The 24615-nt window shown below is 43.3% G+C and overlaps 1 protein-coding gene across 12 annotated transcripts in view; it reads right to left on the minus strand.

Moving 5' to 3' along the window:
* LOC130297385 (platelet endothelial cell adhesion molecule-like) overlaps window positions 1-24615 on the minus strand; it is a 385117-nt gene that overhangs the window by 121476 nt on the left and 239026 nt on the right. For 5 of the 12 annotated variants that reach the window (XR_008849504.1, XR_008849503.1, XM_056549814.1 and 2 more), the window contains exons 1-4: window positions 4076-4632; window positions 3960-3986; window positions 1459-1755; window positions 1038-1334 (exon numbers count right to left, since the gene is read on the minus strand). Coding sequence is in view for 10 of the 12 variants with exons in the window: in XM_056549814.1 (XP_056405789.1) it covers window positions 1038-1334; window positions 1459-1755; window positions 3960-3986; window positions 4076-4109 (655 nt within the window). In the remaining 2 variants the exon portion in view is untranslated. Of the gene's footprint in view, window positions 1-1037; window positions 1335-1458; window positions 1756-3959; window positions 3987-4075; window positions 4635-24615 lie in introns of those variants that run through there. The other 7 variants (XM_056549808.1, XM_056549807.1, XM_056549809.1 and 4 more) reach the window with 3 other exon arrangements.

Here is a 24615-nt window from a genome sequence, read left to right on the forward strand (position 1 = left end):
TACCTACAGGAACAAGTCACTAGACCTACACGAGAGGTGTCCTATCTACAGGGACAAGTCACTACACCTACACGAGAGGTGTCCTACCTACAGGGACAAGTCACTAGACCTAGACGAGAGGTGTCCTACCTACAGGGACAAGTCACTAGACCTACACGAGAGGTATCCTACCTACAGGGACAAGTCACTAGACCTACACGAGAGGTGTCCTACCTACAGGGACAATTCTCTAGACCTACACGAGAGGTGTCCTACTTACAGGGACAAGTCACTAGACCTACACGAGAGGTGTCCTACCTACAGGGACAAATCACTAGACCTACAAGAGAGGTGTCCTACCTACAGGGACAAGTCACTAGACCTACACGAGAGGTGTCCTACCTACAGGAACAAGTCACTAGACCTACACTAGAGGTGTCCCACCTACAGGGAAAAGTTACTAGACCTACACGAGAGGTGTCCTACCCACAGGAACAAGTCACTAGACCTACAAGAGAGGTGTCCTACCTACAGGGACAAGTCACTAGACCTACACGAGAGGTGTCCTACCTACAGGGACAAGTCACTACACCTACACGAGATGTGTCCTATCTACAGACCTACATGAGAGGTGTCCTACCTACAGGAACAAGTCACTAGACCTACACGAGAGGTGTCCTACCTACAGGGACAAGCCCACTAGACCTACACGAGAGGTGTCCTAGCTACAGGGACAAGTCACTAAACCTACACGAGAGGCATCCTACCTACAAGGACAAGTCACTAGTCCTACACGAGAGGTATTCTACCTACAGGGACAAGCCACTAGACCTACACGAGAGGTGTCCTACCTACAGGGACAAGCCACTAGACCTACACGAGAGGTGTCCTACCTACAGGGACATTTCACTAGACATACACTAGAGGCGTCCAACCTACAGGCACAAGTCACTAGACATAGATGAAAGGTGTCCTACCTACAAGGACATTTTACTAGATGTACATAAGAGGTGTTCTACCTACCAGGAGAAGTCACTAGACATACATGAGATACTTACCCACCACAGTGACTGTCTGCATTTTGCTAGGTGGGGAGGTTTCACTTGTAACAACGAGTTGTACTTCACACTTAAATTGTAAGATTTCTTCTCCTTCTTTGATCCTAAATTTGACCTCCATATGGTTGTCAGTGCTGCCTTTGGACTTCTTTTCTTCCTTTTCTTTGCCCTTCTGGATGATCTTGTAGAATGTGAAGGTCATCATCCTCCATTCCTCCGGAGCCTCACATCTCACGGTCACATCATCTCCCTCACTGGTCTGATTCTTGGAAACAGAAATGAGAGGACTAGAGAGCCCTGGAGAAGGAGACACGTCTGCTAAGATCAAGGTATAGCTATGGTCCAACTAAGACTGGAAAGGAAACATCTCACATTTATACTATAATGTGCATCTAAAGAGGTTCCCCACCCGTCTACTCACCAGTCACCTTAATTTCCACCTCCTCACTGACTTGTGTGGTGTTCTGCACAGACACGTCACACCTATATATTCCAGTATGGGACGCCCTGGCCTTTGGGATTGTGTAAGACGCTTGGTCTTGGGTGGAGCTGTTTGTTGTGAAGATCTTGGTATCGTCCATATAAAAGGTGATTGTGCTGTTCAGCTGTAATTCTGAGGTCTTGGCGATCATCACATCACATTGCAATTCTACTTTGTCCCCATTTCTCAGGTTGGTGCTCGGCAGAACTTTCAGCTTAATGGAGTTGATTGTGAAGTCTTAATTGAATAAGATACAAGTGGAAAATATCAATTTATGAATGAAGAGATAGCGAGAAGAACCACAACCCATCCCCAGCCCTGCTCTGAACCCTCAGGGTCTATACGGCCTATTTCTTCACCTTATAGCTCTATATCTTTTGGATGTGACGGTCCTTTGTTATGGTTCTTTCTATTGGAGGTTCATGTATTGTGCACAGTCACAGGTACAGGAGATCTATCTATATGTGAGGTTGTGGGAGACACAGTCATATTTTCTATCTCACTACATGTCCACACCTATCTGTCCCTGGGTACGTGATGTCCAGAAGAAATTAAGTGGAATTTTACCATTTCCATTCAGCCCGGGATTAGTAGCTGGATTTGGGCGTTAAAAACCACTTGCTGTGTGGAGCGTCACAACTAGAACAATAGATGAGGTCATTTTCTCTGTAATCCCTGCTGTGTTATTCTTTTATCTATGTAAACTGCATTATCAGGACTGCACTACCCTCAGTACTGCAGGCTTGATAATTTATTCAACAGATCAGATTCTACCCCTGCATACCATCCATGTCTCCTAAACCAAACATCTTAACCAACACCATCCACATCTCCTAAACCAAACATCTTAACCAACACCATCCACATCTCCTAAACCAAACATCTTAACCAACACCATCCACATCTCCTAAACCAAACATCTTAACCAACACCATCCACATCTCCTAAACCAAACATCTTAACCAACACCATCCACATCTCCTAAACCAAACATCTTAACCAACACCATCCACATCTCCTAAACCAAACATCTTACCCTACACCATCCACATCTCCTCCATCCAACATCTTACCCTACACCATCCACATCTCCTCCATCCAACATCTTACCCTACACCATCCACATCTCCTAAACCAAACATCTTACCCTACACCATCCACATCTCCTCCATCCAACATCTTACCCTACACCATCCACATCTCCTCCATCCAACATCTTACCCTACACCATCCACATCTCCTCCACCCAACATCTTACCCTACACCATCCACATCTCCTCCACCCAACATTTTACCCTACACCATCCACATCTCCTCCAGCCAACATCTTACCCTACACCATCCACATCTCCTCCACCCAACATCTTACCCTACACCATCCACATCTCCTCCACCCAACATTTTACCCCACACCATCCACATCTCCTCCATCCAACATCTTACCCTACACCATCCACATCTCCTCCATCCAACATCTTACCCTACACCATCCACATCTCCTCCATCCAACATCTTACCCTACACCATCCACATCTCCTCCACCCAACATCTTACCCCACACCATCCACATCTCCTCCACCCAACATTTTACCCTACACCATCCACATCTCCTCCAGCCAACATCTTACCCTACACCATCCACATCTCCTCCATCCAACATCTTACCCTACACCATCCACATCTCCTCCAGCCAACATCTTACCCTACACCATCCACATCTCCTCCATCCAACATCTTACCCCACACCATCCACATCTCCTCCACCCAACATTTTACCCCACACCATCCACATCTCCTCCACCCAACATTTTACCCCACACCATCCACATCTCCTCCATCCAACATCTTACCCTACACCATCCACATCTCCTCCATCCAACATCTTACCCTACACCATCCACATCTCCTCCACCCAACATCTTACCCTACACCATCCACATCTCCTCCACCCAACATCTTACCCCACACCATCCACATCTCCTCCACCCAACATTTTACCCCACACCATCCACATCTCCTCCACCCAACATTTTACCCTACACCATCCACATCTCCTCCATCCAACATCTTACCCTACACCATCCACATCTCCTCCAGCCAACATCTTACCCTACACCATCCACATCTCCTCCATCCAACATCTTACCCCACACCATCCACATCTCCTCCACCCAACATTTTACCCCACACCATCCACATCTCCTCCACCCAACATTTTACCCTACACCATCCACATCTCCTCCATCCAACATCTTACCCTACACCATCCACATCTCCTCCACCCAACATCTTACCCTACACCATCCACATCTCCTCCATCCAACATATTACCCCACACCATCCACATCTCCTCCACCCAACAGCTTAGTTATCACCATCAAAATCTTGACACTGCAAAACCCTGCCCCCTCTTTTCCTTGCCAAAAGTAATCTGAACTTACCGATTGTCTTTCCTCCGACGGACCACACTGGAACAAGATAAGAGAAAAGATAAATAATTATTTTCCATAGTAAAAATCTTATCCACCATAACAAACGAATAACTCTCTACACTTACATCCCAACAAGGTCACAACTATAGGTAAAAACATCCTGTCATTGGAAAAGAGGAAAAAAACACCCAGAATCCTGGAAAAAAAATCAATAATCAGCCGAACTCCGTCCAGTAGGGTGAGCGGTCTCCGCAGTAGATAGAGGTGTTGCAGTCGCAACGGTCGGTGAGAACTTACTGATCGTGTCCCCAGTGGAAGGTTTCAAAACACAGAAGAATATCTCTACAGGCAGAGCCGCAGGAAATTGTGGAAACTACACTCTTCCTGCCCGGACTCTTCCTGCTCCAGTCCTTAAGATGTATTCATAAACAATAGGGTAATGTTATTACTGGGATAGGCAACCCCGCCAACAAATAAATGAGGTGTGAGTGCCACCTAGAGCTGGAATTATACGGTAAGGCAAAGACCTGTTCATTGAGATCAATAATGGACATCTATTTACTCTCCAGGATAACCCAAAAAGTAGCCCCAGAGCTCACGGATAATAATATATTAATTATATCACTATTATATCACTGATGTCATACAGGGGGCGGGGCTGTGATCACATGTCATTATATTACTATTACATTATATCAGTGATGTCATACAGGGGGCGGTGCTGTGATCACATGTCATTATATTACTATTATATTATATCAGTGATGTCATACAGGGGGCGGGGCTGTGATCACATGTCATTATATTACTATTAAATTATATCAGTGATGTCATACAGGAGGCGGGGCTGTGATCACATGCCATTTTATTACTAATATATTATATCAGTGATGTTATACAGGGGGCGGGGATGTGATCACATGTCATTATATTACTATTATATTATATCAGTGATGTCATACAGGGGGCGGGGCTGTGATCAGCTGTCATTATATTACTATTATGTTATATCAGTGATGTCATACAGGGGGTGGGGCTGTGATCACATGTCATTATATTATATCAGTGATGTCATACAGGGGACGGGGCTGTGATCACGCCATTATATTACTAATATATTATATCAGTGATGTCATACAGGGGCGGGGCTGTGATCACATGTCATTATATTACTAATATATTATATCAGTGATGTCATACAGGGGGCGGGGCTGTGATCACATGTCATTATATTACTATTATGATATCAGCGATGTCATACAGGGGGCAGGGCTGTGATCACATGTCATTATATTACTAGTGTATTATATCAGTGATGTCATACAGGGGGCGGGGCTGTGATCACATGTCATTATATTACTATTATATTATATCCGTGATGTCATACAGGAGGCGGGGCTGTGATCACATGTCATTATATTACTATTATATTATATCCGTGATGTCATACAGGAGGCGGGGCTGTGATCACATGTCATTATATTACTATTATATTATATCAGTGATGTCATACAGGGGGCAGGGCTGTGATCACATGTCATTATATTACTATTATATTATATCAGCAATGTCATACAGGGGGCGGGGCTGTGATAACATGTCATTATATTACTATTATATTATATCAGTGATGTCATACAGGGGCGGGGCTGTGATCACATGTCATTATATTACTATTATATTATATCAGTGATGTCATACAGGGGGCGGGGCTGTGATCACATGTCATTATATTACTATTATATCAGCGATGTCATACAGGGGCGGGGCTGTGATCACATGTCATTATATTACTATTATATTATATCAACGATGTCATACAGGGGGCGGGCTGTGATCACATGTCATATCTTCTGACACAATGGAGACCTTCCTTAGGGAGATGATTTCTCCTATATATTAAACCCTGGTGTCAAGGATACCACAAAAGTATGGAAATCTCCAAATTTTGAATTATGGTAACAAAAAAAAAAGAACAAAGTAGAAAGCTGTCCTGTCTAGTGGAAGAAAAGTCCATCATAAGCAAATGAGGGCACTCCCCCCCCCCCCGTGATGAGCTGAAGGTAGTCCCTGAGGGCATCTGATGATGGGGCGGTGGTCGAGACAATGTTATTTCTTCATCAGACAGATTCCTCTGGTTGTGACACATTATATATTGATAACCTGACTGGGTTAATATAAAGCTCCCAATGTGGCCTATAATGTGCAGCTGAGGTCAGGTGACAAAAATAAATACATTTTGCTAATAACATTTTGGTGAGTTTTTTTTTTTTTGTTTAACTACTTTTAAAGGGTACCTTTCATCAAATAAACTTTTGATATATTATAGATTAATGTATGCAGAATAACCTTCTAATTGCATGTTAATAAAAAATATGCTTCTATTTAAAGGGGTATTCCAGGCAAAAACTTTTTTCTATATATCAACTGGCTCCGGAAAGTTAAACAGATTTGTAAATTACTTCTATTAAAAAATCTTAATCCTTCCAATAGTTATTAGCTTTTGAAGTTTTCTGTCTAACTGCTCAATGATGATGTCACGTCCCGGGAGCTGTGCATGATGGGAAAATATCCACATAGGAACTGCACAGCTCCCGGGACGTGAGTCATCAGAAAGCAGTTAGACAGAAAACAGCAACTCAACTTCAGAAGCTAATAACTATTGGAAGGATTAAGATTTTTTAATAGAAGTAATTTACAAATCGGTTTAACTTCCTGGAGACAGTTGATATATAAAAAAAAGTTTTTGTCTGGAATACCCCTTTAATTTTCCACTTTGAAAAAAATGACCACTAGGGGGCTTCCTACCAGTCCTGGCCACAAGCCCTTTTTATAGATTTCAGACTCATGATGGAGTCCTAAATCTCAGACTGTAGCCGGGACACAGACAAGCTCAGCACTGCTCCCTGCCTGTCAATCAGACAGGCAGGAGCCAGCACTGTGCTGATAGCACAGCAGGGCATACTCCTGACTGTACATTACTGCATGCCCTCATTAATTTTACTATCTGAGCTCCGATCTTTCTTCTCTCTGCACACTTCTGACTTTGGCTCAAAAACTGCAGTGGCAGTTTTCCAAAAACTGCCAGGAAAAAAACCAAGCGGAAACTTAGCCTTAGTTTTTTATCTATGGACATGCATGAAGACAAAGTTTTTTTTTCTGATATATGTTTTCATGTGTGCAGGATCAAAATCGTTATATTTTAGCAGTTCAGACAATTTCGCAGGTGGTGATACAAAATATTGGGGGTTTTCTGTTTACTTTTTTTTTTTTTTAAAGGGGGAAGGGCTGAATTTTTATTGGGTGATGGGGCTTTTTATATAAGGGACAATTATAAGCAATCATACGATTGCTTATACTGATCAATTCTACATAGCACTGATTATTTAAATCACCGATCTGCATATACAATCTGCCTGAGGCTTCAGGAGGAATTTTATTGCTGTTTCTACCAAAACCTCCCAATCTTTGGACAGACCACCATACAAAGTGAGTCTGTTACTCCACATTATCCATGGAATGGTCTGTCATGACTAGTGTGTCTACATAGGATTGGACAGGCTCTACCTTATTTAGGCTATAAAGGCGGAGCTCCTAATTCACCCGCAACACATATCTCTATCAGACTGGAGCACTGGAGGATTCTTTTAGGACACATCATTCCCCAAAACATGACAGGAACATCCACCTCTCCTTCAGATATAGCCAAACCACAGAAGATCCACCTCTTCAGCTTCTCCAATGGTGTAGGCCTCCTCAGGGCTGGGACTTGTGGTCCATGAGGATTGTTCCTCTAGAATCTAAATGTCATATTTACCAAAATGGTTAGGTTATTAATGTGCAGCCTTATGGCCTGGGGTTGTCTACTATGTTTCTAATGCTGGAGACTCAGGTTCAAATCATCTAAGGTCACATTGTCCTTGGCTGACTAGGGTTCTTTTCCTGGCATCCTCTTTCATTTCTACCACAACCTTGTAACCTGTTCTCCTCCTTCTCAATAATGACATTCAGAGACCTTTATATCTCGGAGGTGGCTGGAGATGTTTGATATTGAATTGAGATTTTGAATCCAGCTAGTGTGGAGTAGGAGCCCGGACTTCGTATTTTAGTTGGGACTATACATGACTACAATATGGCTGCCCTGGTGTGGCCGTTCTTTATACAAACACTTAGGTTATTTTTAAATTACTAATGTATTATTAATTTTCATGTGTAATGTGATTAGAAGGAACATGAAACCTTAAGTTCTGAGGTGAAGATCTGTGGAGACACTTGAGGGATCTTAGTAGTGTCTGCATTTTTTTTCCCTTCTTTCTCCTATTGTTCCCCCATTGATAAGTCTAGTCTTAGGACATTTATAGTCACTGTTGTGGATCTCTTATATTATTTCTAACTCATACGCCTGAGAATTATCACCACCTAAAGTTTCTGTCTAGGCTGTAGGTCAGTGGTCTGAGCAGCCAGCTCTGGAACATATGTTGTCTGTGGACCAGAGTTCTAATCCTGCTTTCCTCTTGGTCTTTTTTTTCCGTCTTACCCTTGCAACCTGTTCTTCTCCTTCTCGATAATGACATTGAGAAATGTTCACTGTCTGTGAGCATGGGGTGGCTCAGGGGTATGTGCTTGTGATCTCCCCCTGGAGACCCAGGTTCAATCCCTCAGTGCTCAACTGTAGCATAAGCCCTGTGGCTGATGAGCCCAATGGGCTCAGAAATATCCTAAGGGCCCTTAAATCTCAGGTGTGAGGTTGAAGATACTTATTTCATTAGTAATTGAAAATGGAACCTAAGTGTTTTTCTAAAGATTTGCCCCATCACAAGCTGTATTATTGTTATGCAGAATCCGAAAAAGTATAGATGTTTAACACTCCTTGATAAAGTATGATTATTGTCTCCTGTGACTGTCGGCTCAGGTACCTAATGCTACATAAATAAGTGTTGGGAAGGGGAAGGGCAATTGGTGAAGATGTTTTTGCAAAATTTTAGCTGTTGGGCCATGAAACACTTCAGGTAAACACTTGAAGGATCTTATTAGTGTCTGTATTTTTTTTCCCCCTTCTTTCTCTCAGTGCTGACCCACTCCTCCCAACCCTTTGATGTGTCTATTCTGGGCATAGTCTCTGTTTTGTGTCCTTTATCTTATTTTTACTGATGACACTGAGAAGTATCAGGCAAGGTTGCCAGTTCTGGCTGTGAGTCAGTGGTCTGGCTGTCTGTCTGTAGAACATGTGTTGTACATGGGAGACCAGAGTTCTAATCCTGCTTTTTCTCTTTTCTTGGAACCTTTTCTCCTCCTTCTCGATGAGATTGAGAAACGTTCACTTATACTTGTGAGTAGGAGGTTGTTCAGGGTTATGTGATCTGCCTCTCATGCTGGAGACCCAGGTTCAAACATTAACCTTGTGACCCATTCTTCTCAATAATATCATTCAGAAATGTTCTCTCATATACAATAGTGAGAGGTGGCTCAGGGAGTAAAGAGCTATAAGATCAGGTTTGGAATTTGGAGACCATGGTTCAAATCCCAGATCTAAGAATATGGAACAGGAGCTGAAAGTCTCTTTTGTCCCTCTGAAATTTCTCACGCTAATCTTCCTACAGCGTTAACTTGTTTCCCCATATAGACTATGATGCCATAGCTTGGTATAAGATATTCAAGACTCCTTGATAAAGTCCCAGGTTGAGCTTCATGTCAGCTTTAAAGATTAGTTGTCTCCTGTGACTGTCGGGGTCAGGATACCTGATGTGCCATAAATAACTTGCAGTATCGGGGAGAGGAAGGAAAAATGGTCAAAAAGATGTTTTTGCAAAGTCCCAGCTGTAGGAACATGAAACCTCAAGGGCCGAGAGATGAAGATCTTTATAGAGCCTTGAGGGATCTTAGTAGTGTCTGTATTTTTCTTTTTTTATCTTCTTTCTCTCAGTGCCCCCTTTGATATGTCTAGTCTTAGGACTTTTATAATAACTGTGGTGTATCCTTTATATTATTTTGATTGATGACATTGAGAAGTATCAAGCAAGTTTTCCATGCCTGGCTGTAGGTCAGTGGTCTGGGTGTCTGTCTACAGAACATGTGTTGTACATGGGAGACCTGAGTTCTAATCCTGCTTTTTCTCTTCTTTTTTGGACCTGTTCTCCTCCTTCTCGATAATGACATTGAGAAACATCCCCTTATGTTTGTGAGTAGGTGGTGGCTCAGGGGTATATGATCTGCTGCTCATGCTGGAGCCTCAGGTTCAAACCCCCAAGGATCCACCAGAACTCAGGTGAAGAGTGAGCCTGACAGGTGACCAGTCACATGGGTTCAGAAACCTCCAAAGGGCACTTTAAGCTCAGGTGTGAGGTTGAAGTTACTTAATACAGTAGACTAAGAGCTTTTATCTAAAAGCATGCCCCCTCACAGGGGCTGTATTATTGTTGTGTATAGTGTGCTGAGTCCCAACCAAACGGGACTCTCTCATCTATGAATCCAATATGTGCAGGATTTGAACTCGGGTGTCCAGGACTTGAACCAGGGTCTTTAGCATCTCAGTTGGTTCTTCCTGGCTCTTTACCCCCTGAGCCACCTCCTGCTCACAGATATAAGTGAACGTTTCTCAATGTCATCATCGAGAAGGAGGAGGATAATCTAGTGTAGGGGAAAAAAACAAGAGGAAAGCAGGATTAGAACTCTGGTCTCCCACATACAACATACATTCTTCTGAAGGCTGCTCAGACCACTGACCTACAGCCAGATCTGGAAAACTCAGCTGATACTTCTCAGTGTCATCAGTCAAAATAATATAAAGGTTACACAACAGTGACTATCCCAAGAATAGACACTGAGAGAAAAAGAGAAAAAAGAAAAATACAGACACTACTAAGATACCTCAAGATCTTTATCTTGGCCTTGATGTTTCATGTTCATACAGCTGAGACTTTTCAAACACATCTTCTCGACCAATACTTATTTATGTAGCATTATGAACCTGAGCTCAACCTGGGACTTTATCAAGGAGACTTGAACATGTTATGTCATTATCGAGGAGGAGGATAGCCTTGTATTAAAAAGAGAGAAAGCAGGACTAGAACTCTGGTCTCCCACATACAACAACACATGTTCCACTCATGGCTGCTTAGACCACCAACCTACAGCCTGAACTGGAAACCTTGCCTGATACTTCACAGTCTCATCAGTGAAAATAATATAAAGGATACACAACAGTGACTATCCCAAAAATACAGACACTACTAAGATTCCTCAAAGGTCTACAATGATCTCTAACTAGGCCCTTGATGTTTCATGTTCCTACAGCTAAGACTTTCCAAAAACATCTTCTTGAACAATTGTCTTTCTTCTCCACTACACTTATTTATGTAGCATTAGGAACCTGAGATGACATTCACAGGAGGCGACTACTTCGAGGAGCCGATATCAAGCTCAAACTGGGACTTTATCAAGGAGTCTTGATCATCTTATACCAAGCAATAATTTAATAGTCTATATGGTAAACAAGTTAAAGAATTAAGAAGATTACTGTAAGATTACTGTAAGATTACTGTAAGATTACTTAGGTGGTTGAAAGTGACTTTCAATCCCTTATTCTCACCTATGGGACTTGAACCAGGGTCCCCAACACCAAAGGTGGTTTTCCCAGCTCTTTACCACCTAAGCCAACTCCTGCTCTGAGACATAAGAGGAGGTTTTTCATCATCGAAAGGGAGACAGATAGGTCACAAAGTGAATTCTTAAATAAAGGGATTCTTTTGTATAAGAAAGGGAAAAGTAGGATTAGAACCCAGGTCTCCCACACACAACATATGTTCCACTGATGGCTGCTCAGACCACTGACCTACAGCTGGACTAGGAAACCTTAGCTGATACTTCTCAGTATAATCAGTCAAAATAAGATAAAAAAGCATTAAGAAGATTATTGTAAGAATGTTCACAGGGACAAAAGTAACCTTTTATTTCATATTCTCACCTTTGGGATTCGAACCAGGGTCTCCAACATCTCAGCATGTTCTAATGTTTTTTATTTTATTCTTGAGCCACCTCCTGCTCTAAGATCGCTCTAAGATCGCTCTAAGATCGCTCTAAGATCGCTCTAAGATCGCTCTAAGATCGCTCTAAGATCGCTCTAAGATCGCTCTAAGATCGCTCTAAGATCGCTCTAAGATCGAAGTTATTATTAAGAGGAGAAGAACAGGTTGCAAGTTATGGCTAAAATAATTGGATTACTTTGTTTTAGAAAGAGGAAAAGCAGGATTAGAACTCTGGTCTCCCACATACAACATATGTTCTTCTGAAGGCTGCTCAGACCACTGACCTACAGCCAGATCTGGAAAACTCAGCTGATACTTCTCAGTGTCATCAGTCAAAATAATACAAAGGTAACACAACAGTGACTATCCCAAGAATAGACACTGAGATAAAAAAGAAAAATACAGAAACTACTAAGATACCTCAAGATCTTTATCTTGGCCTTGATGTTTCATGTTCATACAGCTGAGACTTTTCAAAAACATCTTCTCGACCAACTGCCCTTCTCCCCTCCACTATACTTATTTAAGCAGCATTAGGAACCTGAGCCGACTACTCTGAGGAGTCGATATCCAGCTCAACCTGGTACTTTCTCAAGGAGACGTGAACACATTATGGTTTATGGCTTAATAGTCTATATAATAAGCAGGTTAAGAATAAAGATTACTGTAATAATGTTCAGAGGGACAATAAGGACCTTTTTTTCTATCACATATGTTCAGCTCTAGGAGTTGAACCAGGGTCCCAACTTTTCAGCTGGTTCTCCTGACTCTTTACTCCCTGTGCCACCTCCTGCTCTAACACATAAGTGAAGTTTTCTCCATGTCATTATCAAGAAGGAATAAATGGATTACCTTGTGTGAAAGAGTTAGTCCCAACCAAAATAGGGACCTCAGGCATCTACTACACACTAGCAGGATTTGAACCACAGTCACCACCATCTCAAATCAATTTCTAACATCCCAATTCAATTTCCAACATCCCAAGCCACCTCCAGCTGTGAGTTTTAAAGGTCTCTGAATGTCATTATCAAGAAGGAGGAGAACAGGTTGTGGTGGAAATTAATAACCTTGTAACATAAGAGGATAGCAGGATTCGAACCCTGGTCTCCAATCTCTCAGCTAGTTCTCCCAGCTCTTTACCCCCACAAGCCACCTCCTGCTCTGCAATATAGATGAAGGCTTCTTAATGTCATTATTGAGAAGGAATAAATGGATTACCTTTTGGAAAAGAGAATTCCCTAAACTACAGGATTGTATTATAATTATGTATAGTCTGCAGAGTGCTAACCAGAATAGAAACCCTATGATCTACCCAATATTGCCAGAACTTGAATCAGGATGTCCAGAGTCTTTAGCCTCTCAGTTAGTTTTCCTGTCACTTTATCCATTGAGCCACCTCCTGCTGCTCTGATATATAAGGGAAGGTTTCTTAATGTCATCATCGAAAAGAAGGAGAACGGGTGGGAAGGATATGGCCTAAATAAATTATCTTGTATATAATAAAAATAAAGAGAAATGCAGGATTAGAACTCTGGTCTTCTACACACAACACATACTCTACAGATGGCTGCTCAGACCACTGCCCTACAGCCAGAACCAGAATACATGCCTGATACTTCTCAGTGTCATAAGTCAAAAATAATATAAAGGATACACAATAACGACTATCCCAAGAATAGACACATCAAAGAGGGGGCACAGAGAGATAAAAAAAAGAAAGATACAGACACTACTAAGATTCCTCAAGACCTTTCAGATGATCACAGATGACTACTCCGAGGAGCCGATATCAAGCTCAACCTGGGACTTTCTCAAGGAGTCTTGAACATGTTATGGTTTATGGCTTAGTAAAGTATATAATAAGCAGGTAAAGATGACTGTAAGAATGTTCACAGGGACAATAAGGACCTTGATCTATCCTATATTTTCAGCTCAGGGATTTCAACCAGCTTCGCACCTGGTCCTCCTGGCTCTCTACCCCCTGAGCCACCTCCTGCTCTGAGATAAAGTGAAAGTGAAAGTTTCTCAATGTCAATATCGAGAAACAATAAATAGATTACCTTGTGCAATGGAGGAATGCAGGATTCAAACTCTGGTCTCCCCCATCCAACATATGTTCTACACATGGGAGCTCAAACAACTGCCCTACAACCAGGACAAGACTTCCTAGCTGATACTTCTCAGTGGTATCAGTCAAAAATAATATAAGGGATAAACTACAGTGACTATAAATGTCCTAAGACTAGACACATCAATAGGAGAAAGAAGAAAAAAAGACAACTCTAAGATCCTTCAAGTGTCTCCTCAGATCCTTCTAATCGCTTAACACATTAAAGGGTTACTCCGCTCCCCAGCGTCCGGAACTAAATGTTCCGAATGCTAGGTGCGGGCTTCCGTGTTTGTACCTGCTCCTAGTGACATGGAAACCCTCGCCCAGCATTCGGAATATTTACTGCTGGGCAGCAGAGTAACCGCTTAAGATTATTAAAGGGGTATTCCAGGAAAAACTTTTTTTTTATATGAACTGGCACAAGAAAGTTAAACAAATTTGTAAATTACTTCTATTAAAAGATCTTAATCCTTCCAATAATTATCAGTTGCTGAAGTTGAGTTGTTCTTTTCTGTCTAGCATCAGTGCTCTCTGCTGACACCTCTGCTTGTCTCTGGAACTGCACAGAGTAGAAGAGGTTTACTATGGGGATTTGCTTCTACTCTGGACAGATCCCGAGACATGTGTCATCAGAGAGCACTTAGACAGAAAAGAACAACTTAACTTCAGAAGCTCATAACTACTGAAATTATTAAGATTTTTATAGAAGTAATTTACAGATCTGTTTAACTTTCTAGAGCCAGTTGATATATAAAAAAAAGTTTTTTTTCCTGGATAACCCCTTTAATACATTTTATTAAGAACAGCCACACCAGGGCAGCCATATTGTAGTCATGTATAGTCTTTGGAGTCTCAACCAAAACAGAGACTTTGGGCTCCTACTACACACTAGCAGGATTTGACCCAGAGTCTCTAGCACCTTGATTCAATAACAAACATCTCAAGCCACCTCCAGCTCTAATACACAAAGGTCTCTGAATGCCATTATCGAGAAGGAAGAGAACAGGTTACAAGGTTGTGGCAGAAATTAATAACTTTGTAACAAAAGAGGATAGCAGGATTACAACCCTGGTCTCCAACATACAACGCATGTAGACCACTGAACTACAGTCAGAACTGGAACCCATGGGTGATTGTTCTCAATGTCATCGGTCAGAAATAATGAAAGGGCTACACAACTATAAATATCCCAAGAATAGAGAAAATTAGGATTTGAACCCTGGTTCCCAAATACAACAGATGCAGAATACTTAACCACTGACCTAAACCCTTCTCAGTGTTCTCACCACACACATTCTACAGATATCTGCTCAGACCACTGACCTACAGCAAGAACTGGAATACATGGCTGATACTTCTCAGTGTCATCAGTCACAAATAATATAAGGGATACACAACCATAAATATCACAAGAATAGACACACAAGGGGGCATTGAGAGAAAGAAGGAAAAAATAAAGATATAGACACTACTAAGATCCCTCAAGATCTTTATCTCAGTCCTTGATGTTTCATGTTCCTACAGCAAAGACCTCTTCTCGATCAATTGTCCTTCCCCTCCCCAACACTTATTTATGCAGCATTAGGAACCTGAGCCATCAGTCACAGGAGACGACTACTCCAAGGAGCCGATATCAAGACTTTATTGAGGAGTATAAAACATTATCTGTTTTATACAAAGCTATGGCTTATTAGTCTACATAGTAAGTGGGTGAAAGAATTAAAAAGTTTACAGTAAGAACTATAGGGACCTAGAGCTTCTGTTCTCTATCCTCAGTTCCAGGATTTGAATCAGGGTCTTCAACATTTCAGACTTTTCTCACAACTCTCTAAGCCACCACCTGCTCTGTAACATAAGTGGAGGTTTCTCAATGTTATTATCAAGAACTAGGAGAACAGGTTGCAAAATATGTGGTCTTAATTAGTGTATCCCAAACAGGGTGCCGTCAGGTGTTGCAAAACTACAACTCCCAGCATGCCTGGACAGCCAAAGGCTGTCCAGGCATGCACGGAGTTGTAGTTTTGCAACACCTGACGGCACCCTGGTTGGGAATCACTGGTCTAAATAAATGGATTACCTTGTATAAAGAAGGAAGGAAAGCAGGATTAGAACTCTGGTCTCCCACACACAAGATATGATCTATCAACAGCTGCCCGTGCCACTAACCTACAGACAGCAAGGAAAACCTTGGCTGATTCTTCTCAGTGTCAACAGTCAAAATAATATAAAGGACACAAAACAGTAACTATCCCAAGAATAGACACATCAAAGGGGAACACAGAGAAAAAGAAGATAAAAAAAATACAGACACCACTAAGATCCCTCAAGGGTCTACAAAGGTCTTCATCTCAGCCCTTGAGGTTTCATATTCCTACAAATGAGACTTTACAATAATGGCCCTCATTTACTAAGCTAAAACCCACTAGTTTTCGTCTGGTTTTTGTCTAGTTTTCGTCTGGTTTTTGTCTGGTTATGGTCTAGTTTTTGTCTGCTTATTGTCTGGTTATTGTCTAGTTTTTGTCTGGTTATTGTCTAGTTTTTGTCTGGTTTTTGTCTAGTTTTCATCTGGTTTTTGTCTACTTTTTCCAAGTTAGTTTGGTGCATAGAGTCTTAGACAGAGTACACCAGTAAAATCCAACTAACACCACACTGCATTGTGAAAAGCCAAAAAAGGGGTGTGGCCTGTCAGGCACAAAAGGGGTGTGGCCAGACAGAAAGGGGTGTGGTTTCACAATCCGACCTATTTTTACTATTGAATTCACAGAAAATCATGTGAATAATGGCTGGAAATTTATACCTAAAAAAGCTGGTCAGAAAGTTTTCCTGACTTGTAAATCTGTGGTCCCCATAGTAAACAGAAAGGAGTCTGAAACGTTTCACACTAGTAAAAACCTGACACTCTTAATAAATGAGGCCCAATATCTTCTTGACTAATTTGTCCTCTCCCTTTCCAACACTGCAAGTTATTTATGTATCCTCAGGTATCCTGAGCCGACAGTCACAGGAGACGACTACTCCGAGGAGCCGACAGTCACAGGAGATGACTACTCGGAGGAGCCGACAGTCATAGAAGACGACTACTCCGAGCAGCTGACAGTCACAGGAGACAACTACTCCGAGGAGCCGACAGTCACAGGAGATAACTACTCCGAGGAGCCGACAGTCACAGGAGATAACAACTCCGTGGTGCCGACAGTCACAGGAGACAACTACTCCGAAAAGCCGACAGTCACAGGAGACAACTACTCCGAGGAGCCGACAGTCACAGGAAACGACTTCTCCGAGGACCCGACAGTCACAGGAGACAACTACTCCAAGGAGCTGACAGTCACAGGAGACAACTACTCTGAGGAGCCGACAATCACAGGAGGCAACTACTCCGAGGAGCCGACAGTCACAGGAGACAACTACTCCGAGGAGCCGACAGTCACAGGAGACAACTACTCCGAAGAGCTGGCATCAAAACTCTACCAGGGACTTCAAGTCTTGAATCAATTAGCTGGTTTTGGGGTCAATACTGTACCATAATTAAGAAGATTACTGAAGGCAATTTCAGAAGCTGGAAGGCCTGGGATCAGAACCAATGGATCCAATACTGAATCAACCTTATAGCTAGCCTTCTATCGTCCTACACCACAGCCAACTCTGATGTTAATTGCTGGGAAATCATGACAATATCATAAATAGATTACAGGAGGGGAAAACCCATGCCAGTAAAATCCTTTGTCCTAAATGGATCGAGAGCTCCAACCAGCTGACACCAATGTTTCTCATTAATGAGGTTAAAAGCAATTGAATTGACTACACCCAAGAAGGTCATCATAGTTGGTCCAACCCAACAGGAAAATGATTCAGAACCATGGACTCCTGAGGCTACTCAACTCATCTCCACCACATCACTCAGCCTCTCACCACCGTCCATGGTCACACAATCAATTACACCTAAAGCTTAGTGTGAAGAGACAGTGGTCAGCTCCATGACCATGGTTGACTGAACCACTGAGGAATAGTTTTTAAAAAAGTATCGCAAGGCACCGACTTCATATGAAGTCCCAGGGGGGTTTTGAACCAAGAGTCATTCTTCAGGTTTCCACCTTGGTGGCTCCATTACCAGGATGTTCTTGTGAGATATATGTATATAATATAAAAACATAGGCCAGGAAAACATAATGATTTGTGCTTCTGAGGCATGGACACATTGGCAGAATCTCAAAATTGTCATCCAAGGTGTCTGAATTCTGATCGGCACGGGCCACATTCAAATCAATACTCCAATTGTAGTCACCTCTGGGAAAGTTTATCATAACCTGTGCAGAGGAAATCTGACTAGTTGCCCATCGAAACCAATCAGATCACAAGCAATCTGACTGGTTGCTATGGGTAACTGGTCAGCTTTTCCTCTGCACAGGTTGTGATGAATCTTCCCACTAGGGACTACGTGTGGGTCATTCTCCGAATGTATCCAGATTTCAGTCTGAGCCAAAACTCTCAGATATGTCACTAGGTGTCTACATTGGGGGCCATTGAATTTAATGAGGTGGATGCCTATCAATGCACAAATACATGGGCAGATGATTTGGAGTATCTGCTGATGTCCATTATGATAGTCACCAACCCTGTCCCCAGCAGCTCCCGATCCAGTGCCTTCTGGCCCCCGATTGTCACCACTTGTTTCTGCTTCCAAGAGAAAATATCTCAACAGGACCTGTGGTGAGACGGCGGTGGCCAATGATTGGCTGAGCAGGCAGGTCCTGTCTTGGAGGCAAGAGACCAAAGTGGTTACAGTCAGGGAACTAGAAGGTGTTGAAGCGGGAGACAGTGCTCCAGAAAATATCATAAAATGTTTGAAACCCAGTAACCCCGTTTAAAGCCATTTTCTCACTAAAATCCCCAGCCATACTCTGGATTGAACTGCACCAAACGCTGAGCCTTAAGAAGCATCAGTCCAGTTTTTGTCTTTTGGACTCTTGTACAGTTTTTTTATGTATTTTTCAATGCTAATTCAGAATCCATCATCAGAAATCATCCATCAGCCACCAGTTTTCTGCAATTACATTTTCCATTGTTGTGGGTTAGCCTAACAAGTCTTAAATGGGTACTCCGCTCCTCAGCATTTGGAACCTCTGAACAGTTCCTGACATGGACAGAGGTGTCAGCAGAGAGCATACAGCAGCTGATAAATACTGGAAGGGTTAAGATTTTTATATAGAAGTAATTTACAAATCTGTTTAACTCTCTGGCACCAGTTGATCAAAAAATGTTTTCCACCGCAGTATTCCTCAAAAGGACTGGATAGAAACGGCGATGCTTTTAGCTTACTAAAAAACAAATTTCACGGATCAGGAAGACATATTCGTTGGCCCTCAAATTCGAGAACTAATTTAGACATCCTGAGGTCGAAGCTTAAATGATCAAGAAACACCAGCATGGGAGTCATTCAAGAAGGTAGTCTAGAACTTTCTTGGAAATAACAATGCAGACGACTATAAGGACCTTGTTGAGGACTTCAGGACTATAAAGCTCTTGCTTGCAATGTGTCACTAAAGATAAATTTTCTTCATTCACTTTCAGACTTTTTTTTGGAAAACCTAGAAACGAACACGGTGAGCGATTCCACCGGGACATATCAAGCATGGAATTGCGTTATCAAGGCGTGAGGAGCCCAAACTTGCTCGCCAATTACTGTTGGACATTAAAAATAGGTATTTCTGCAGCAAAATACAGAAGAAAATCATGTAAAAATACCTTTTGAACGGCCATTAATATTAGAATTTAAAGGATACTCCGCTGCTCAGCGTTTGGATCAAACTGTTCCAAACACTGGAGCTCGTGACGTCATAACACCGCCCACTCGGCCCCCGACTCCAGGAGCTCGTGATGTCATAGCCCCCTCAGCCCTCGGCAGCTTGTGACGTCATAGCCCCGCCCCCTCAGCCCTTGGCTCCGGAGCTCGTGACTTCATAGCCCCGCCCCCTCAGCCCCCAACACCGGGAGCTCATGAGGTCATAGCTCCGCCCCCTCCACCCTCCGCCCCCGGCTCCAGGAGCTCGTGACGTCAGGTGGGGCTTTGAAGTCACGAGCTCCCGGCGCCGGCTCCAGCATTCGGAAAATTTTGTTCCAAACGCTGAGCAGTGGAGTACCGCTTTAAGCTATTTTAAGTTTGACAAAAATTATACCGGACACATAAATTCGGCAGGCAGATTCAGAATCAGTGGGAAAAATACCATAAGAATTACCCTATTTGATCAAAGAAACAAGAAAAAGGGAAACTTTGTTTACCAGTGTTATTAAAGGGATTCTCTTACTCCGGTATCTGGATCACGGAAGTGGGAGAATGGATTGCAAAGTATCATCATGGCAGCTTAAAGGGGTACTCCCGTGGAAAACTTTTTTTTTAAAATCAACTGGTGCCAGAAAGTTAAACCGATTTGTTAATTACTTCTATTAAAAAATCTTAATCCTTCCAGTACTTTTTAGGGGCTGTATACTAAAGAGAAATCCAAAAAAGAAATGCATTTCCTCTGATGTCATGACCACAGTGCTCTCTGCTGACCTCTCCTGTGCTGGACAGTTCCTAAAATGGACAGAGATGTCAGCAGAGAGCACTGTGGTCATGACATCAGAGGAAATGCATTTCTTTTTTGGATTTCTCTTTAGTATACAGCCCCTAAAAAGTACTGAAAGCATTAAGATTTTTTAATAGAAGTGATTTGAAAAAAAAGTTTTCCACAGGAGTACCCCTTTAAAGGTTTCGTTAAGAACTAAACAGACATTTTCTTCCTTTCTGGTGGAAAACTTTTTTTTTTTTTTAAACAACTGGTGCCAGAAAGTTAAACAGATTTGTAAATTTAGTCTATTAAAAAATCTTAATCCTTCCAGTACTTATTAGCTGCTAAATACTACAGAGGAAATTATTTTCTTTTTAAAACAAAGAGCTCTCTGCTGACATCACGAGCACAGTGCTCTCTGCTGACATCTCTGTCCATTTTAAGAACTGTCCAGAGTAGGAGAAAATCCCCATAGCAAACATATGCTGCTCTGGTCAGTTCCTAAAATGGACAGAGATGTCAGCAGAGAGCACTGTGCTCGTGATGTCAGCAGAGAGCTCTGTGTTCCAAAAAGAAATCATTTCCTCTGTAGTATTCAGCTACTAATAAGTACTGGAAGGATTAAGATTTTAGAAGTAATTTACAAATCTGTTTAACTTTCTGGAACCAGTTGATTTAAAAAAAAGTTTTCCACCGGAGTACCCCTTTAAGAGTCCGTGTACATGCTAGTAACTAGTAGTGGGTTTCCCGCTGCAGGCGACCAGTTGAGAGTTAAGCTACCATTTCGCGGACAGTCCTGTTAAAATGAATGGTAGCATAACCTGCAGCGGGTCACTACACCCCCCAAGAGATGAATGAAAAGTCCCTGAAGTCATCTGTGTTATCCTTTATTCCTGGAGAGAGATCTTGTCTGCCGATGTGTTCATCTCTAGACTAGATACAGTGGTAACAAACTCTCTTCTCTGTAAGGAGAATTGGGCCCGGATGGAATTCGGAATTCTTGGACATTCTGCTGCCCCCAGTAGGCTTCCCAGATGGCGGCCATAACAGCTCAGCTGTGGTAAACAAGGAGGTTACATAAGAAACAGCTGTTCCCCTCATTGCCAGGACTAGAACATAACAAATAGGATTTCCAGCGATTCCATCTCTTGGGGTTGATCTTGTGCAAAACCGGATGTAGAGAAAAAGAACAAAAATATCAGTTTAGTTCTTAAAGGAGTACTGCAGTGTAAGACAACGTATCCCCTGTCCAAAGGATAAGTGTCTGATCATGGGGGGGGGGGGTCCAACAGCTGGGACCTTCCACGTTCTCCTGCCTGGCGCCCCGCTCTCCTAGTGCACAGAGCGTTCTCCGCTCTGTCCAAGGAAACTGTCGATCCGCGCACAAAGTCGTAGTTGACCTGCCCCCTCCATGTACCCAGTGGCATACCAAGGGGGGCGGTGCCCCGGGTGCCACTCACAAGGGGGTGGTGGTGCCATGACAGAGTCACCCCCCCATCCACTGCTTCACCATGAACGCAATGCTTTTCCGCCCTGGAACCTGCATCTGTGGAGTCAGAGCAGCAGGGGGAGGGGTGTTGCAGTGGCGCGCAATGTGATGTCACGACGCTGACGCCGCCTTCACAGATCTTTTAAAGGAGCGGAAGGATGCATCACCAGCAGTCGAACGGAGGCATCATCAAAATGTAAGTAAATAATTCTATGTGAAGGGAGGGGGTGTAATTAAGGGGGGAGAGGGAGGGGGTGTAATTAAGAGGGGAGAGCGAGGGGGTGTAATTAAGGGGGGAGAGGGAGGGGTGTAATTAAGGGGGGAGAGGGTGTAATTAAGGGGGGGAAGGGGTGTAATTAAGGGGGGGAGGAGGAGGTGTAATTAAGGGGGGGAGGGAGAGGGTGTAATTTGGGGGAGGGAGAGGGGTGTAATTAAAGGAGTAGTCCGGTGCGCACTTTTCTTATTTTATACGGTCCGGGCTGCAAAAAAAAAAGAAAACAAACTTTCTCTTACCTGCCTACGCTCCCCCAGAGCTCCAGTACAGGTGTTCGGTTGCCGGACAGTTTGCTTCTAACTTCCTGTTAGCCCGGAACGTCACACAGAGCTTCAGCCTATCACCGGCCGCAGCGATGTCCCGCCTTGGCCGGTGATAGGCTGAAGCTCCGTGTGACGTGCTGGGCTAACAGGAAGTAAGAAGCAAACAGCCCGGGGACCGAACACCTGTACCGGAGCTCTGGGGGCGCGATGGCAGGTAAGAGAAAGTTTGTTTTCTTTTTCTTTTTGCAGCCCGAACCGGATAAAATAAGAAAAGCGCATGCCGGACTACTCCTTTAAGGGGGGGGGGTGCAGAATTTGTTCATTTTATTGATAGGGAGTTCTTGCGTGTTTTCTTACTTTCTTGGGTTAGGGGGATGGGGGCAAACACAGGGTCCGCCCCGGGTGCCAAATGCTCTAGGTGCGCCCCTGCATGCACCTCTATGGGATACACGAATGGAGGGGGGGTGTCAGTTTCCAATTCATACGGGGGTCGATACAGCTCTGTGCATGGGAGAGCCGGGACATCGTGCAGGAGATTGCGGGGAGTCCGAGCGGTTTGACCCGCCGTGATCAAACACTTATCCCCTATTTTTTGTATAGGGGGATAAGTTGTCTTACACTTTAAAGGAATATTACACCCAGGAGGTGACTGACCACCATGATGTTTTGGACCATGATGCCCTGGTACATACTGGAATAAGAGAATAAATAATTAGATCTAGAAGTTCCTCACCATTTTCAGGATCTCTGTTTAAAGATCTGGTGTCACAATGGATAAAGCAGCTGAAAGTGTAAAAGTGATTGTGGTGGAGAAATAAGAACATAACGTTTGGAGAGATATCAGCTCTGAGGCTTCAAGGAGATCTCTAGCCATAGACACTTATCCCTATCCACAGGATAGGGGATAAGTGACTGATCATGGGGGTCCAAATGCTGGGACCCCCCATGATTTCCTGTAAGGGTCTCCAGCTCAGCCGTGGCACTCCCGTGCAGGAGGTGTGTGGGCTGCAGCACGATGCCGCATCCAACACCCCCCCCCCCTCCTTGTATCTCTATGGGAGAGGTGGAGATGCGAAGTTCGTGCATCCCTGCCCCTCCCATAGAGCTGTATGGGGGACATGATGTCAACCTCAGTGAGGTCAACGACACGCACAGTAACTGCGGTAATGCCAGGTCCACGTACAGAAGATCGCAGGGGGTCCCAGAGGACAAAACACTCCCAATAGAGGACAAAACACTCCCAATTGGGGACAAAACACTCCCAATAGGGGACAAAACACTCCCAATAGAGGACAAAACACTCCGAATAGGGGACAAAACTCTCCCAATAGAGGACAAAACACTCCCAATAGAGGACAAAACACTCCCAATTGGGGACAAAACACTCCCAATAGAGGACAAAACACTCCCAATAGAGGACAAAACACTCCCAATTGGGGACAAAACACTCCCAATAGAGGACAAAACACTCCCAATAGGGGACAAAACACTCCCAATAGAGGACAAAACACTCCCAATAGGGGAAAAAACACTCCCAATAGGGGGACAAAACACTCCCAATAGGGGGACAAAACACTCTCAATAGGGGACAAAACACTCCCAATAGAGGACAAAACACTCCGAATAGGGGACAAAACTCTCCCAATAGAGGACAAAACACTCCCAATAGAGGACAAAACACTCCCAATTGGGGACAAAACACTCCCAATAGAGGACAAAACACTCCCAATAGAGGACAAAACACTCCCAATAGAGGACAAAACACTCCCAATTGGGGACAAAACACTCCCAATAGAGGACAAAACACTCCCAATAGGGGACAAAACACTCCCAATAGAGGACAAAACACTCCCAATAGGGGAAAAAACACTCCCAATAGGGAACAAAACACTCCCAATAGGGGGACAAAACACTCCCAATAGAGGACAAAACACTCCCAATAGAGGACAAAACACTC

This window comes from Hyla sarda, chromosome 13, assembly GCF_029499605.1.
Source record: "Hyla sarda isolate aHylSar1 chromosome 13, aHylSar1.hap1, whole genome shotgun sequence".
In the NCBI taxonomy this organism is placed as follows: Eukaryota; Metazoa; Chordata; class Amphibia; order Anura; family Hylidae; genus Hyla; species Hyla sarda.